Source organism: Rhinopithecus bieti, unplaced genomic scaffold (genome assembly GCF_001698545.2).
Source record: "Rhinopithecus bieti isolate Rb0 unplaced genomic scaffold, ASM169854v2 scaffold_63361, whole genome shotgun sequence".
NCBI classification, from domain to species: domain Eukaryota; kingdom Metazoa; phylum Chordata; class Mammalia; order Primates; family Cercopithecidae; genus Rhinopithecus; species Rhinopithecus bieti.
In genome coordinates, this window is record NW_016824163.1 from 436,376 (window position 1) to 452,097 (window position 15,722).

At 48.8% G+C, this 15,722-nt stretch overlaps 1 protein-coding gene across 1 annotated transcript; it reads left to right on the plus strand.

Annotated features, from left to right (window-relative positions):
• The first annotated feature begins 556 nt into the window (after positions 1–556).
• On the plus strand, positions 557–3,527 carry LOC108522045 (uncharacterized). Its single transcript, XM_017862145.1, is given in 5 exon segments — positions 557–813; positions 1,346–1,373; positions 1,478–1,768; positions 2,238–2,306; positions 2,478–3,527. Coding segments are annotated over 5 exon segments (843 nt in total). The 3' UTR covers positions 2,676–3,527.
• The last annotated feature ends 12,195 nt before the right edge of the window (positions 3,528–15,722 follow it).

Here is a 15,722-nt window from a genome sequence, read left to right on the forward strand (position 1 = left end):
TCAGTGTGGGTGGGTCTCAGGGGAGAATGGAGACGGGAGATCACACAGCATGAAAATGAACCACATCAGTGTGGGTGGGTCTCAGGGGAGAATGGAGGACAGAAACAGGCATCGAGCAGATGCTCAGAGCCATGTAGCGCAGAAGCAGCCACGCAGGAGAATTTCCTCACATCAGAGTTCAAAACTCCAGCCGAGGCAGCAGAGCAAGACCCTGCTTCAAAAAGACAATGGAAAGTTCAAAAACTAAATGGCATATTTTTTAGGGATGTACACATACACGGTGAAAGAAACGTACTGTGAAGAAAAGTACGGGAAGAATAAAGACGAAAGCAGGAAGTGATTCCCTCTGTAGGAGAAGGGAAGGGACTGGGATTGAGGCAGGGCCTCCAGGGAGCATCCAAAGTTATGTCTCTTCACATTCTATTCCCTAAACCTGGCGGAGATCCTCTGTGTCCAATGTGTCAATATTCTTTATACCTTATCCATATTGTACCAATGCTTTATTTCTATTCAGTATTTAGAAGACAGTTATAAACAAGATGCATTCAATAGCAAGATGGCCGATGAACATCAGAAAGGAACATCCATGAGGTTCCAGCCACAGAACCTCACCATGGATACGCTTGTGATCAAGGGCCTGGTCTCCCCTCATGACACAGAGAGCAGTGGCTGCACCATCATAGCAGGGGAGCAGGACCAGCTGGGACAGGGTCCTTCTGTGACACCTGCTGCATCACCAGGCTGTGTGAACGGACTCAGCTGCCAGAACTCACAGAACATCAGTATCAGCACCGAAACCTCACAGGAAAAATGGTAAGTTCTGTTTCTCCATTAATAGTAACTCTCAGATTTATCTCTGTCATCCATCGCTTCTCCAAGAAATAACGTTTTATAGCTTTGCATGGGTCTATTTTTCAATTTATATTTTATTTTACTAACTGATTGAAAAGATATATATTGTGTGTGGTGTGTGATTTTGTCTGTCAGGATAATCATAGTTTAATTTGTATTACTATTATACCAATATCATTTAATTTTTTAACCTTTTCAGTTCCCGTGGGTATTAATCAGGATCTTTCTGTCTCGTGAAACAGAAAACAAATCCAAACTGTGTAAGAGAAAAAGGAATGTATTGATCACGAGGACTGAGAAGCTCCCAGCCTTAACTTGCTTGGGATTCAGCTGCATGTAGTTTCCAGTGGGGTCCTGTAACTATCTCTACTTCCCCAACATCGGCTCCATGTTTAGTTCCACGAACTTCAGACTTAAACAGCATCACTGGCTCCTGACCAGGATTCCAGTTCCACGAACCTCAAACTAGAACACCAGCCCGGCTTCTCCACAGGTCTCCAGCTCTAAAACCTAAGACATCAGTGGCAGAACCTACTCCTCCCGGGGGATCCAGCTCCAGGACCCTCAGACTTGAACCGCAGCACCAGCTCCTCCGCAGATCTCCAGCTCCACCACTCTCAACTAGAAACACCAACACCGGCTCCTCCGCGGGTCTCCAGCTCCAGAGCCTAAGACGTCAGAGGCAGCACTGGCTCCTCCCGTAGATTCCAGCTCTGGGACCCTCAGATTTGAACCGCAGGGCCACCTCCTCCCTGGATCTCCAGCTGCACAGCACTCAAACTACAACAACATCAGCTCCTCCCTGGGTGTCCAGCTGCACGACTCTCAAACTAGAACATCAGCTCCTCCCAGGGTCTCCAGCTCTACAACCGTCAAACTAGACCACCATCAGCTCCTCTCTGGGTCTCCAACTGCATGACCTTCAAACTAGAAAAACAGCAGCAAACTAAAAAAACTCCCTGGGTTTTTCTAGTTTGAGAGTCATGCACAGCTGGACACCCGGAAAGGAGCTGATTTTACTCTAGTTTGAGCGTCATGGAGCTGGACGCCCCGGGAGGAGCTGGTGTTTTTCTAGTGTGAGGGTCGTGGAGCTGGACACCCCGGGGTTGGGAGGGCAGTAGTTTGAGGTCATTTAAGGGTCAGGTGCATGACCCTCACACTAGAAAACACCAGCTTCCCCTGGGTATCCAGCTCCACAAACCTCACACTAGAAAAACACCAGCTCCTCCCTGGATCTCCGGCTCCACAACCCACAAACTAGAACTTCAGCAGCTCCTCCCCCGGTCTCCAGCTCCATGACCCTCGAACTAAGAAAAAATCAGCTCCTCCCTGTGTCTCCAGGTCCGTGACCCTCTGATCAAAAAAACATGAGCTCCTTCCTACCTGGGTCTCCGGCTGCAGGAACCTCAAACTAGAACATCAGCTCATCCCCAGGTCTCCAGCTCCACGACCCTCAGACTTAAACAAGAGCAGTACCAGCTCCTCCCGGGGTCTCCAGCTCCACAATGCTTGAAATAGGAAAACATCAGCTCCTCCCGGTGTCTCCAGCTTCAGGACCCTCTGATCAGAAAAACATCAGCTCCTTCTGGGTCTTCAGCTACAGGAGCCTCAAGCTAGAATAACATCAGCTCCCCCCGGGTCTGCAGCTGCACAACTCACAACCTAGAACAACATTGGCTTCTCTCCAGGTCTCCAGCTGCTGGACACTCAAACTAGAACATCGGCTCCTCCCTGGATCTCCAGCTTCAACAACCTCAAACAAGAACAACATCAGCTCCTCCCTGGATCTCCAGCTCCATGACCTTTTGATCAGAAAAATATGACCTGCTACCTGAGTCTCCAGACGCAGGAGCCTCAAACTAGAACATCATCAGCTCCTCCCCAGGTCTCCAGCTGCACGACCCTCAATTAGAACATTAGCTCCTCCCTGGATTTCCAGCTCCAACAACCTCAAACTAGAACAACATCAGCTCCTCCCAAGGTCTCCAGCTGCAGGATCCTCAAACTAGAACATCAGCCCCTCTCCGGGTCTCCAGCTGTATGAAACTCATACTAGAAAAAGGCCAGCTCCTCCTGGGTTCTACAGCTGCACGACCCTCCAACTAAAAAACACCTGCTCCTCAAAGGGTCTCCAGCTGCAAGGCCCCCAAACAAACTGGAACATCAGCTCCCCCCTGGCTCCAACTGCACGGCCCTCAAACTAGAACATCAGCCCCTCTCCGGGTCTCCAGCTGTATGAAACTAATACTAGAAAAAGGCCAGCTCCTCCCGGGTTCTACAGCTGCACGACCCTCCAACTAAAGAAACCCCAGCTCCTCTCTGGGTTTGCAGCTGCATGAACCTCAAACTAGATCACCTCTCCCCCGATCTCCAGCTCCACGACCCTCACGGAGGAACAGCCACACCGGCTCCTTCACTGTCTTCAACTCCACAGCCTAAGACATCAGTGGCAGCTCCGGCTCATCTGTGGACCTCCAGCTCAACGACTCTCAGACTTAAAAGGCAGCGTTGGCTCCTCCCCAAGGCTCCAGCTCCACCACCCTCAGATTTGAACAGCGGTAGCACCAGCTCCTATCCGGGTCTTCAGCCCCACAACCCTCCCTGAACAATCCCTTCTCACGAAATTCAGCAGTCAAGAAAACTGCAGCGGAAGTAAATGAATAAATGTTTTGTTTTCAAATCGATGTCTCTTTTACGTTCGTGAGTTAACTTTTCTACTTTCCATTAACCTTGCAATCTACTTATGTCCAATGTGAGGTAGAAACACAACATTTGAAATGACGTTTAAAAACTTAGTAATATTTTTTAATATGATCATCACACAGCTGTAGACGCGATCTTATTTCTCTCTGCCTGTGCAGAAGTCTTATAAAAATTCAAACTATGGATTTACTTTGTTGAGATTCCCAGAATACACATTAATCCCAAATGTTACTCCCCTCCTTAAAATCTTTTAACAAGTTCCCATCACTCGAGCATAAATGCCAGCTCCCATTCACAGCCCAAAGTGTCCAGCACGGCCCTGCCCTCTGCCCTGGTCTGTGGACTCCCCTCTTACATGCCAGCTCCCATCCACAGGCTTCAGTGCCCAGCACGGCCTTGGCTTCTGCCCTGGCCTATGGTTTCCACTCTGGTACCCAGCCCGGCCCTCCTCTCCCATCTGCCCTGGCTTATGGTCTCCCCACTTAAATGCCAGCTCCCATCCACAGCCCACAGTGCCCAGCACAGCCCTGCCCTCTGCTCTGGTCTAAGGTCTCTCCCCTCTGTTGTTCCCTTCCTGCCGGACAGGCCTCTGTCAGTTCCTCAAACCATACAGGCTCAGGCCTGACTCCCGGCCTTTGCCCTGCCGTGCCCTCTGCCTGGGGCGCCTTTCCCAGGCTTTGCAACCTCCTCTCAGCTTGCTCAGCTCCAGCCTGCTGGTCGCCCCTCAGGTGGATGAACACACAGTGTCCTCCTGCCCCACCAGCCTTCGCACAGGCTCTTCTCTGTGCCAGACACACTCCCCCATCACCATCGGGGTTTACTCTCTCAATACCATTCATCCTTGGAGTCTCCACTGAAATATCGCTCCCTGCCCACCCCCCTCACTGGGACTTAACCTTGGTTAGGTTGCCAACCCCTGTCTCCTGACTCCAGGAAGCAAGATGCTATCCTAGCACTCGGAACTTCCCCCCTGCCACATTTTTCACACCCGTGATTACCGTGTTAGGTTGGTGCAGAAGTCATCGCGGTTTTTGCCATTACCAATACCGGTTCCTCCCCACTTTTCTTTTTTGTTTTTGCCATTACTTTTAATGACTGCTGCACCAACCTATTAGAATCATTTATATTCATCCATCCATCATCTGCCTTCCCCTCTAGAAAGGAAGCTCCATGAGAATAGAGGCCGAATCTACTCAAATCACTCCAGCTTCCCAGCACACTGTCAATAATCATTTACCGACTGACTGATAGAGAAATGCCGTCACTGTTGCTGGGATGAGGCAATGACACACCCCTTTGAAAGCCACTGTCATGGACATTTAGCATTTGCTCTTCACTCCTGCACCCATGGCCTGGCTGGGCTTAGGCTGATCTAGTCTGGGCTTGACTCCAGGCTGAGGATGGGAACCATGCGTGCTCCACACGCCTCTCATCCTGCAGCCAGAGCCGCTGTTCCCCAGGGCACGCGCATCTCATGGGGAAAATCAAGAGCCTTAGAGGGCAGGCCTGGTAGTGCCCACACATTCCAGGCTTCTGCTCGCGCTGTGTCTGTGCAAATCTCGTTGGCAGAAGCAAGTCACCCAGCCACGAGCAACACCCATGGGATGGATAAGTCCGTCCACCCTCCCTCGGGCCCTGGCTAGGCTGCGGCTGTTATACTCTTACGGGGGGAGTGAAAAATTGAGGCCCAACATTAAATCACCCACAGCAAGAAATGTCAGCCTCTGTGTCCCCACGCTGGGATCATTTTTCACCAGCGGGTTTGCCTGAGCTGACTTCCCTTTGCAATGGTGTCTGCAGGTTTAAGCTAATGCTGTTCCCCATGGAGGACAGAGGAGCCTCAATCGGCCTCCATCTGTTGGGAAGAACAAGACATTAGTTTGGTGCAAAACAACCACAAGCCCCAGGTGGCCCACGTCCTGTGAGACAGGAAGGAGCCAAGAACTGTGGAAGCTCAGGGAAGTTTGTGTCTCCAGCCCCTCCCCTGTGTCCCCAGCCCCTCCCCTGCATCCCCAGTCCCTCCCTGCATGCTCCCATCTCTGCTTGCCTTCCTGCCTGCCTGCCTGCCTGCCTGCCTGCCTGCCTTCCTTCCTTCCTTCCTTCCTTCCTTCCTCCCTCCCTCCCTCCCTCCCTCCCTCCCTTCCTCTTTCTTTTTACTTTCTTTTTTCTTGAGACAGGGTCTGGCTCTATCACCCAGGCTGGAGTGCAATGTTGCGATCTCGGCTCACTGCAACCTTCACCTTCTGAGCTCAAGCAATCCTCCCACCTCAGCCTCCCAAAGTGTTGGGATTACAGGCATGAGCCACTAAGTCCAGCCTGCTTTATTTTTCTTCATAGTGCTTGGAACCTCCTTTGTGTGTGTGTGTGTGGACAAAGTCTCACTCTGTCACCAGGCTGGAGTGCAGTGGCGCGATCTCGGCTCACTGCAACCTCCACCTCCCATGTTCAAGTAGTTCTCCTGCCTCAGCCTTCTGAGTACCTGGAACTAGAGGCGCCCACCACCACACCTGGCTACACCTTGATCTCAGAGTCTTCTGGCCTCCAGAACTGTGAGACAATAGGTTTCTGCTGTGGAAGCCCTCAGTCTCCTGCGGTGGGGTGGGGCAGCCCTGGCGGGGGTCCGCGTGGCCCAGCCTGAGGCGGTGAAGGAGGCTCCCCTGGGATGCAGCCGTCATCCCTGTTTCAAAGCAGTTTTCTATTTTCCTTTAATCAAATCTTAGTCCAACAACGGACGGGAATGTTGTAGATGTGTTAAAAGTAGAGCATGACTGACGCTGAAGACGGCTTCTCACTCCCCCCAAAACTGCGATTCTGAGGTTAAAATTCGGTATAAAATGTTCTACTGCCCCAGGACGATCTCAGAAGAGGAAGGTCATTTTAATGCAATGTTGGCAGGAGAGTTGGAATGATTTAGATAAGAAAGCTACATAATAAAAAATATTTCACGAAGAGCTCAGTGTAAGAAACATGGAAATGGAAGGCCAGGAGCAGCAGCTCACGCCTGTAATCCGAGCACTTTGGGAGGCTGAGGTGGGCAGATCACAAGGTCAGGGATCGAGTCCATCCTGGCCAACATGGTGAAACCTCATTCCACTAAAAATACAAAAAATTAGCATGGTGGCAGGCACCTGTAACCCTGGCTACTTGGGAGGCTGAGGCAGGAGAATCGCTTGGACCCAGGAGGCAGAGGTTGCAGTGAGCTGAGATTGTGCCACTGCTACACTCCAGCCTGGGCAACAGTGCGAGACTCCATCTCAAAAAAAAAAAAAGAAAAGAAAAAGAGAAAGATGGAAATGGAGCTGTAACCAGCCACGTGGGAGCCATGAAGAGCAGAACTGAAAACCACCCACTTCTTATGCATTCCTCACTTTCAATAGAAGTTTTTAAAATCATCATTTATCAACACCCCGGCCGCTGTTCCTCGCCACCGCGTCTCCACACAGCCCTTCACAGAGTCCGAGCCCTCTTTAGTGCCGCCACCCCGAACCTGGAGCTCAAAGGAGGACGGTGGCAGCCTGTGACCTCTGAAAACACAGCGCCCGCCCCGACTCTCCATGGAAAGACCCCCTGTCCCACCATTGCCATCGCTGGGAAGCTGTTGGTCAACAGCATGAAGACGTCAGTCTAGCATTCCATCGCCTCGTTCACACCCAAAGTCACCTCGATGTGGGGCACGGGCGTGGAGCTGGGATTATCCACTCCAGCATGACCTCTGCATGGCATCCAAGGACAAAACCCCAAAAGTAGAAAACACCAGAGATTAAGAATAAAAGTCAACCATATGCAAGAAGTTGCTAGTAATTTCCACCCACTAGAGCACCAGTGACACGGAAGGCTGCTTTCATTTGCTTTGGTTTGGGTTGGGTTCTGTTCACTAGGTGGTGGTTTTTATTCATTGACTTTCCCCAGCCCCGTGGGCCTCCTGCCCAGGGAAGGGGTCGCAGTGAATTAAGCATCTGTTCACCCTGTACCAACCTTGCACCCACAGTATATTCTCAGCAAGAAAAGAACCCAGACTGGAAGCCGCCCTCTCTCTGAGCCGGTCGGGACCTGAAACCCAGCCTCCTGCCTCAGCTTGCTGGGCTGGGCGGAGCTCCTGGCGTTGTCGGCTTCTGAGGCGACCCCAGCAGCTTGGTGTAGAGTTTCTGCCTAGTGGCTTGTGTTTTAAAGCGTTTCGTTATTATCTACTGGAAGGTTTAAATAGATAACTATAAATTTTCTTTTAGAAACGTAAACGTGGGTTTTGAGTATGAAAGAGACTCCATGGAAATGTTGGTTATAGAACTTAAAACACAGGGCCCGCGATGCTGAAGAAAACACACCCCATGTAGGAACCTGTGGTCGGAGCATCAGAGAACGCACCGCCCCCGCAGGAAACCGTGGTCATAACGTGAGGAACCCGCAGCCCCCTACGCAGCCGACGCTCTTTCTTTCCGTTGGCATCAGCACTGGTGTCCGGCGTCTCTGACGAGTCTCAGCAAACCACAGCCCCAAGTCCTTTCGAGACGTTGTTTTATCCCATAATTATCTACCTGGCTGATATTCTCATAAGCAGACAATCTTGACTGTGGTCCTATTAACTTGCTACCTGAGTAGATAACTAGTAAAAACTTACAGTAACTTAAAAACCTGTGTGCATCTTCAGAGTGAAGACATCTTCTATATATGACGTGTTTGCCAGGCATCTGTTTTTATGCAGGTACACATACCTTAAAATGTTCTAATTCACAGAAAAAAAAAAAAACACTACAAACATAGAAGGCATTTAAGATGAACTGAATTCCAAAACAGCGATGAATACACTGACAGTAATTGAAGGTGAAATTTTCTGCATTAGTGATCATTTATGAAAGATATGAAACTCCCTTCAATACACACATTCAATTTTTAGGTTTTGAAAACTTCAACTTTGTGTTGTATAATTTTGACTTTCACTTTTCCTTTTATTTTGTGATTTCTGCTTTTTATTTTAATAAAAAGGTTTCATATGGTTTTAAATGACCATTCATGGCTCCTCCCCTGGACCAGTCGGTCCTTCCCAAAGCACAGTTGTGTGTTCCCCCCGTGTGCACTGGCAAACGCAGTCACACTGTGTGTTCCCCCCGTGCACACTGGCAAAAGCAGTCACACTGTGTGTTCCCCCCGTGCACACTGGCAAACGCAGTCACACTGTGTGTCCCCCCCGTGCACACTGGCAAACGCAGTCACACTGTGTGTCCCCCCCGTGCACACTGGCAAACGCAGTCACACTGTGTGTCCCCCCCGTGCACACTGGCAAACGCAGTCACACTGTGTGTCCCCCCCGTGCACACTGGCAACAACACAGTCACACTGTGTGTCCCCCCTCGTGTGCACTGGCAAACGCAGTCACACTGTGTGTCCCCCTCGTGCGCACTGGCAAACGCAGTCACACTGTGTGTCCCCCTCGTGTGCACTGGCAAACGCAGTCACACTGTGTGTCCCCCCCGTGTGCACTGGCAATCATGCAGTCACACTGTGTTTCCCCCTCATGCGCACTAGCAATCATGCAGTCACACTGTGTGTCCCCCGTGCACACTGGCAATCACACAGTCACACTGTCATGCCCCGTTGGCCCCCACGGCCTCTTGCACCAGTATTGCCCGGAGTCCACAGACATCTCGGGCGTCACTGGGAGGCAACTCTCCTGGGCCTGGCGTTGGATCTGCTCTGTTCCCAGGGTGCTCCCTGGTGCCAGCAACAGTGCCTGCCCAGGGTGCTTGTGAAAAGCAATCAGGAAAGTGTTTGGAGACTCTCTGATGTGTGTGTGGACCACAGATGATAAACGGCTTCGAGGAGACAGGCCACGCCTCTGAGGTTCCGAGGCCCCAGCAGGAGGACGGGTTTTTACGGCATTTTTCACTAATGGCAAGTGCAAACTCAGTGGATTTTGTTTGAGAAATAAGAATGTTTTCAACTTGAGAAATGCATTTATTTGTACTCTCATTTCAGAAAACAAGTGGATTAGACATTATAAATATACAATAATGAAAATCATGTGGTTACCTGTAGAAGCTGAACTAATGTAGCAAGAATAGTAATGGTAAAACATAGCAACTCGTCCATCTAAATATAGACACACAAATTCATTCCATGAAGTAATTGATCTACCTGAATCAATAGAGGCATAGTATATGGGTAATGTACATAGTATATGGGTAATGTACACAGGAGCTCTACAGAGATCTCTAACTCCCCCTAAAGTAACGGGACCATCTTTCTGCATCACATGTGAGTTTCATTATATAGGTTTTATATGGAGATCTGTAACTACCCCCAAAGTAACGGGACCATCTTTCTCCACCACGTTAAATCAGTTCACAGACACATCAAAGTGACCAGTCTTCCATGGATGATTATTTTATGCCCCCTTTTGTGTGTTTCTGTCGTCCCTGTAGAATTGTGACCCCCCCAGGCTCTGAGACTCAGGGGAGGTGCCGGCACCCGAATCTGTCACCTGGGTGGGGGCACAGCAGTCACCCCCTCCTGGTTAATCCAGGCCCCGAAGAGGCTGCTCCAGGCTTGTCCATTCGTCAGTTTAAAACACTAAGTGCCTTTTTGTTGATGTTCATTTCAACAGAGCACAGAGCACAAGGACTTCTCAGCAGGTCGCCTTTTGTTAAAGGTTAAAGGTTGCCTTTTGTTAAAGGTTAAAGGTCGCCTTTTGTTAAAGGTTAAAGGTTGCCTTTTGTTAAAGGTTAAAGACCACCTTTTGTTAACATGACTTGGCCTGAGACAATGTGGAACTAGGAAGGGAGAGGGAGACATGGAGAGAGATTTAGTTTTAGGGAAATGGCTCGCGTGACTGTGGAAGCTAGCAGGTCCAAAGTCTGAAGGATGGGCCCTCGGCTGGAGACCCAGGGAAGAGCCCGCACTGAGGGTCTGGTCTGAAGCCATCGGACGCTGAATTCCTTCCTGCTGAGGGGGTTTATTTCTGTTCTAGTCAAGCCTTCAAGGGATCGGAGGAGACCCACCCACACTATGCAGGCTCCTCTTCTTTACTCACAGCTCACCCATCCAACGCCTTCCAGAGGCCTCCAGAGTAATGTCCCGTCAAAGACCTGGGCACCGTGGCCCAGCCCAGCAGAGGAATACAGCTAACCATCACACACACTCAACTCTGTGAAAATCCTCCGGGATTCCAAGTATTCTTTACTACCTATTTTCTCAAGTGTTTAAGCTACATGAAATTAGCAGAATTGGTCATAGAAACAAAAAATAAAACCTATTGAATGACTGTCAACATTTACAAAAGCACAGTGACGCCTCCAGAGCAAGTGCTCCTAACCTGAGCTGAGCCAAGGACGCTGTGTGTGCGGACATCCCCACGGAGGGCAGTGCCAAGGACACTGTGTGTGCCGACATCCCCATGGGTGGCAGTGCCGAGGACACTGTGTGAGCAGACGTCCCCACGGAGGGCAGTGTCAAGGACACTGTGTGTGCAGATGTCCCCATGGAGGGCAGTGCCGAGGACATTCTATGAGTGCAGACACCCCCATGGGTGGCAGTGCTGAGGACACTGTGTGAGCAGATGTCCCCATGGGTGGCAGTGCCAAGAACACTGTGTGTGCCGACGTCCCCATGGACAGGCAGTGCTGAAATCCTGATTATCAAGTCCGAGGGGAATGGTGCCACCGCTGCAACACCCTCTCGCCCTGGGCCCTCAGATGTGTGAGGGCTGGGAAATCCCCTCTCTCTCTCTGGAAGTGCACGGGGTCTCCTCCCTCAAGGAGTCTCCGGGGTGCTTCAATGGGTTCTCTTACCCTCTCACACAGCTCCAGCCTTGGGGGTCCTCTCACGCTGGGACCATCCATCGCCAGGGCCTGGGACACATCCTCCACCCTCTTGCTGATGGTTTCCCGTGTCGTCTGCCACCTCCGCCTTCCCAGGCCCTTCTCAAGTGTTAGAACTTCCTACCTGATCCTTTGATCACTGACTGCGTTTCTCATTCTTTTTTCTTTCAGGAAGAGCTCTCTGTGAGTCCAGTCTCACATTGCTATAAAGAAATACCCGAAACTGGGTAATGTATAGAGAAAAGAGGTTTAGTTGGCTCACAGTTTTGCAGGCTTCACAGGAAGCATGGCAGCTTCTGCTTCTGGGGAGGCCTCGGGAAGCTTCCAATTATGGTGGAAGGCAAAGCAGGAGCAGGCGTCTCACACAGTCAGAGCAGAAGGAAGAGTGAGGTGGGAGCTGCCACACGCTTTTTAAATGACCGGATCTCGTGAGGACGCACTCACCATCTCGACGACAGTGCCAAGGGATGGTGCTAAGCCATTCACGAGAATCCACCCCGAGACCCAAGCACCTCCTGCCAGGCCCCACCTCCAACGCTGGGGACTAGGAGTCAACAGGAGATTTTGTGGGGACACCGAGCCAAGCCTTTTCAAGCTCCTACACTTAATACTTGGATGATTATTCTCCGCAATCTGTTCTTGTTCCATGAATGCATATTCCCATCATCTCTTAGAGGGTAGTCATTATATTTTTTTGGAAATTATCCATATTCTCGATTGTTTCCTCTGGGCTTTTTGATTTCTTTATTTTGGTTTTTATCTTGACCGCTACGTGTCTGTGCTCGTTTAAAAGAGGAAGGCTTCGAGTGTGGGTCTACCAAGTAACCCCATACCACCCTCCAACAGAAAACAACTAACAGTCTGGAAAAAGATGTAAGAAAACATTCTTGAAGATGCCAGAGGGCTGATAGTAAGGAAGGGGTGGCTGAGTCGGAATGTGCAGTAGAACAGGGCCCGGTGGGGAGTGTTCACTCGGGGACAAGCCTCCCCTAGGGCTGTTTCCCAACTGAAGAACCACAGAGACTGAGCGTTGGTGAGGGGCTTGGGGGCCGAGCCCAGATCCACAGGACCCCAGGCTGGTCCTCCCTGAGAGCACAGCTCCCCATAAGTCGACTCGGTCTCTGGAACTGGACCAAAATTACCCCAAAGTTTTAGCAGAATGTGCAGATGCCCTACAGAGCAAATGTTACTTCTTTCTTTCTTCTTATCTCACTTTAGTAAGAAAAATTACCTCTTTGATTTTTCTACTAAAATGCTTGACATGTAATCCATGATAATCAGATACCCAGGAGGAAGGACGGTATCAGCAGAATCGCCTTAGAATAAAAGAAATGAACAGTTTAAGCAGATCCAGTGAGGCTCAATTCATGGAACTATCTCAGATGGACGAACTATGACCAGCGTCATTGGGGCAGCCTGGCCTTGGAGGGTGGCCTGGACACAGGGGTCCCCATGGCATTGGAGGGTGGCCTGGACATAAAGATCCCCATGGCCTTGGAGGGTGGCCTGGACACAGGGGTCCCCAGAGCAGGACAGGAGTTCAGAAGTAGACCCAGGTACATATGGTCAGTGGAGCTGGAACAAAGGTTCCCAAGGAAATTCAGTGGGGAATGAATAATATTTTTAATAAGTTGCACTGGAACAGTTGAAAACTTGAATTCTGAAAGGAAACTTTGATCATAACCTCACATCATATACAAAATTAAAATATTAGAAAATGAGACATAAACTCATTTTGTTCAAAGATGGCATGATTGTGTTTGTAGAAGACCACAAGGAACTTATGGAAAGATTATGAGAATTAATTAATATGCTGAGTAAGTGTGTTGGATACAAGGTAGTGAAACAAAAACACAATTTGATATCAGAAACAAACAGAAAATGAAATTGGAAAACTATAAATAAGTAGGAAAAAGTCTAAGCAGGATATGTGAGAGCCTTACACAGAAAATCATGAGATACTTTTGACAGAAATTAAGTCAATCCTAGACACACGAGAGGTATACTCTATTTTTACATCGGAAGACTCCACTTTAGTCTGTCCACCTCAAGCTCACTGGTAAGTCGAGACGACTCCATTGAAAACTCCAGTAGGTTTTGTTGTGTTTCTGAGAAAATTTCCATCCTTATCTACAATTTTCACAGGGATCCCAAGAAGGATGAATTACACAGCTCGGGAATGAGGCTTACCATAAGCTAAACTAATAGGAAAATAGGCCCTGAGAAGATTAAACAGCAGCCGTTTGTATTTTGGGTAAAGAAGAGTTAATGAGAATTTGTTCTTCCCAAGTCTAAAGTAAATGGAGCATCCTTTTTAAAATTCCATTAATGCATTTCACTAAGAAGCATTAACGAGAAGACGATCGGCCGAGGGAAGCTGGCCAGGGGATTGTCAGCGTCTGGGTTTGGCTGGTACAACGTTTCACAGTTGTGTTTTCTCACACACCTCTTTTCTCAGGAATGATTCAAAAAGCTGATTTCATCTTTCCACCCTGGAGGTGTGAAGATATTACATAGAAATTCACTGTGGAAGGGGGAACAGAGGAAGAGAATGAGGTTTCTAATGACACGTCAAGCTGTCTGACTTTGCGGCTGAGTGCGTCTTTACTTCTCATGAAATGAATTTGAGGTCCATTAAAAAATGGGATGAATATAATCCTCAGAATATTAACATGAGTAGCAGAATATAAATCTCAAAAACGCTTCTGAGGTGTAAACAATTGTTTTATCACAACTGTTTTTGAAGGTAGCTAGACTTATGAGAGATTGTTATATCTAAAGTGCTACATAAGGAAATCCAACTTTAAGCTTCAGTTATTTAATTTGGTAGACTAAAATATCCTCCTAGTATTGGAGAAAAGGCTAAAATTAAAAATTGTATTTTTTTGAAACTCAGGAGACACTTGTCTTTAAAGGTCGAATAATTTACATATAATTGCACTTGCGTGAGCTGTCTATCACTTTTACTCCATAATATAATTGAAATTTTAATGTTTCCATTAAAACAGTCATAAAATACAGTTTTTTAGAAAAAAGGAAACTAAATGTGACCATAAGATAATTTTTCAGGGTCAGCTTTTCTGAGATGTCTTATATTTTATGTTTGTTATAAAAAGGGGCATCTTTCTCTGAGGCAAATTTATGCAATTTCTGATTCTACATGCTCTGTGTTTAGTATTTTTTGACTCAAAAATGACACTATTAGGATAATAATTATGAGCCCAAGCAGGCAAATACTTACTTCTAGAAGACTGATAATCATGAGGTTTTCCACCCAAAATGGATCTAAGGATGATACTTTGGTGTTTATTTGGTTTATATGCAAATTTATGTACAATGTAGAGGTAATCAGCACGTAGGAAGAACAAGAGCTGGGTCTGGAGTGTGGACTCACCTTTAAAGCACTTTATGCATGTGGTCAATATTACATTAGACCCTGGTAGAGATGTTAATTTATCCTGAGTCTAGGATTTACCACATTAAGATATCAACATAGACTATTCTAACACAATTCTGCATATGGGATGTGCTAGTATACCGAGCCAGGGGGCGGGGGCAGACTCAGCATCCCCTTCCACCATCCCCGGTAGCACATGAGAAGATCCACCATCTGGGACTGGTGCCGGGGGACCGTGGAACAAGGCAGAAGACTGGGGTCTTCACATCCAGCCTGAGGGTCTGTCCCCAGCGGCTACAAAACCAGGATCAGCCTCCCAGAGTCAGAGAACGTGGTGACCACCACACCTGCAGAAGCCTCTTCCACAAGCTTCTCATCCTGCCTGCAGCTGGCGAGCGGGCTCACCTGGACCACAGAGCAGGACAGACCTCGCGCAGCTGTGTTCTCACCACACTGAGATCGCCGGCCTGCCCAGGGAGAAAGTCCACAAGGGGATGGTTTGGGGCGAAGCACTGACCTGACCCCTGGGAGCCCTGATTCTGGTCTCTCCAGGGCACGTCCCGCCCAGGCCTCCTGGGGGAAAACAGCAGACACTGAGCAATGTTGAGTAAACCCCAGTGTCATGAACTGGGCTCCGGCTTCCCGAATGCTGCTTCCCGTCGACAACCCAGGAAGCGAGCCCTGAGAGCTGACCGTGCACTGCCCGTCACGCCGGAGGAGGCAGCCACAGCTGCAGGAACAGGACTCATGTGAGTGTGCACCAGCCGTTATTTCTGGGTTATCTCTGATGGTTGAGTGTAGATTTATACATGCTATCATTTGTAATGCTGTTTGTAATATTCAGGACAGATTGGAGAAAGAGGATTCCTTTTGCTTTCTTAACACCTTTCTGCCTGTTCATTTCGTATACGATTTAATGATCTGAAAGCAATCTCGTTGATTGAAAAAAAGGACTCATC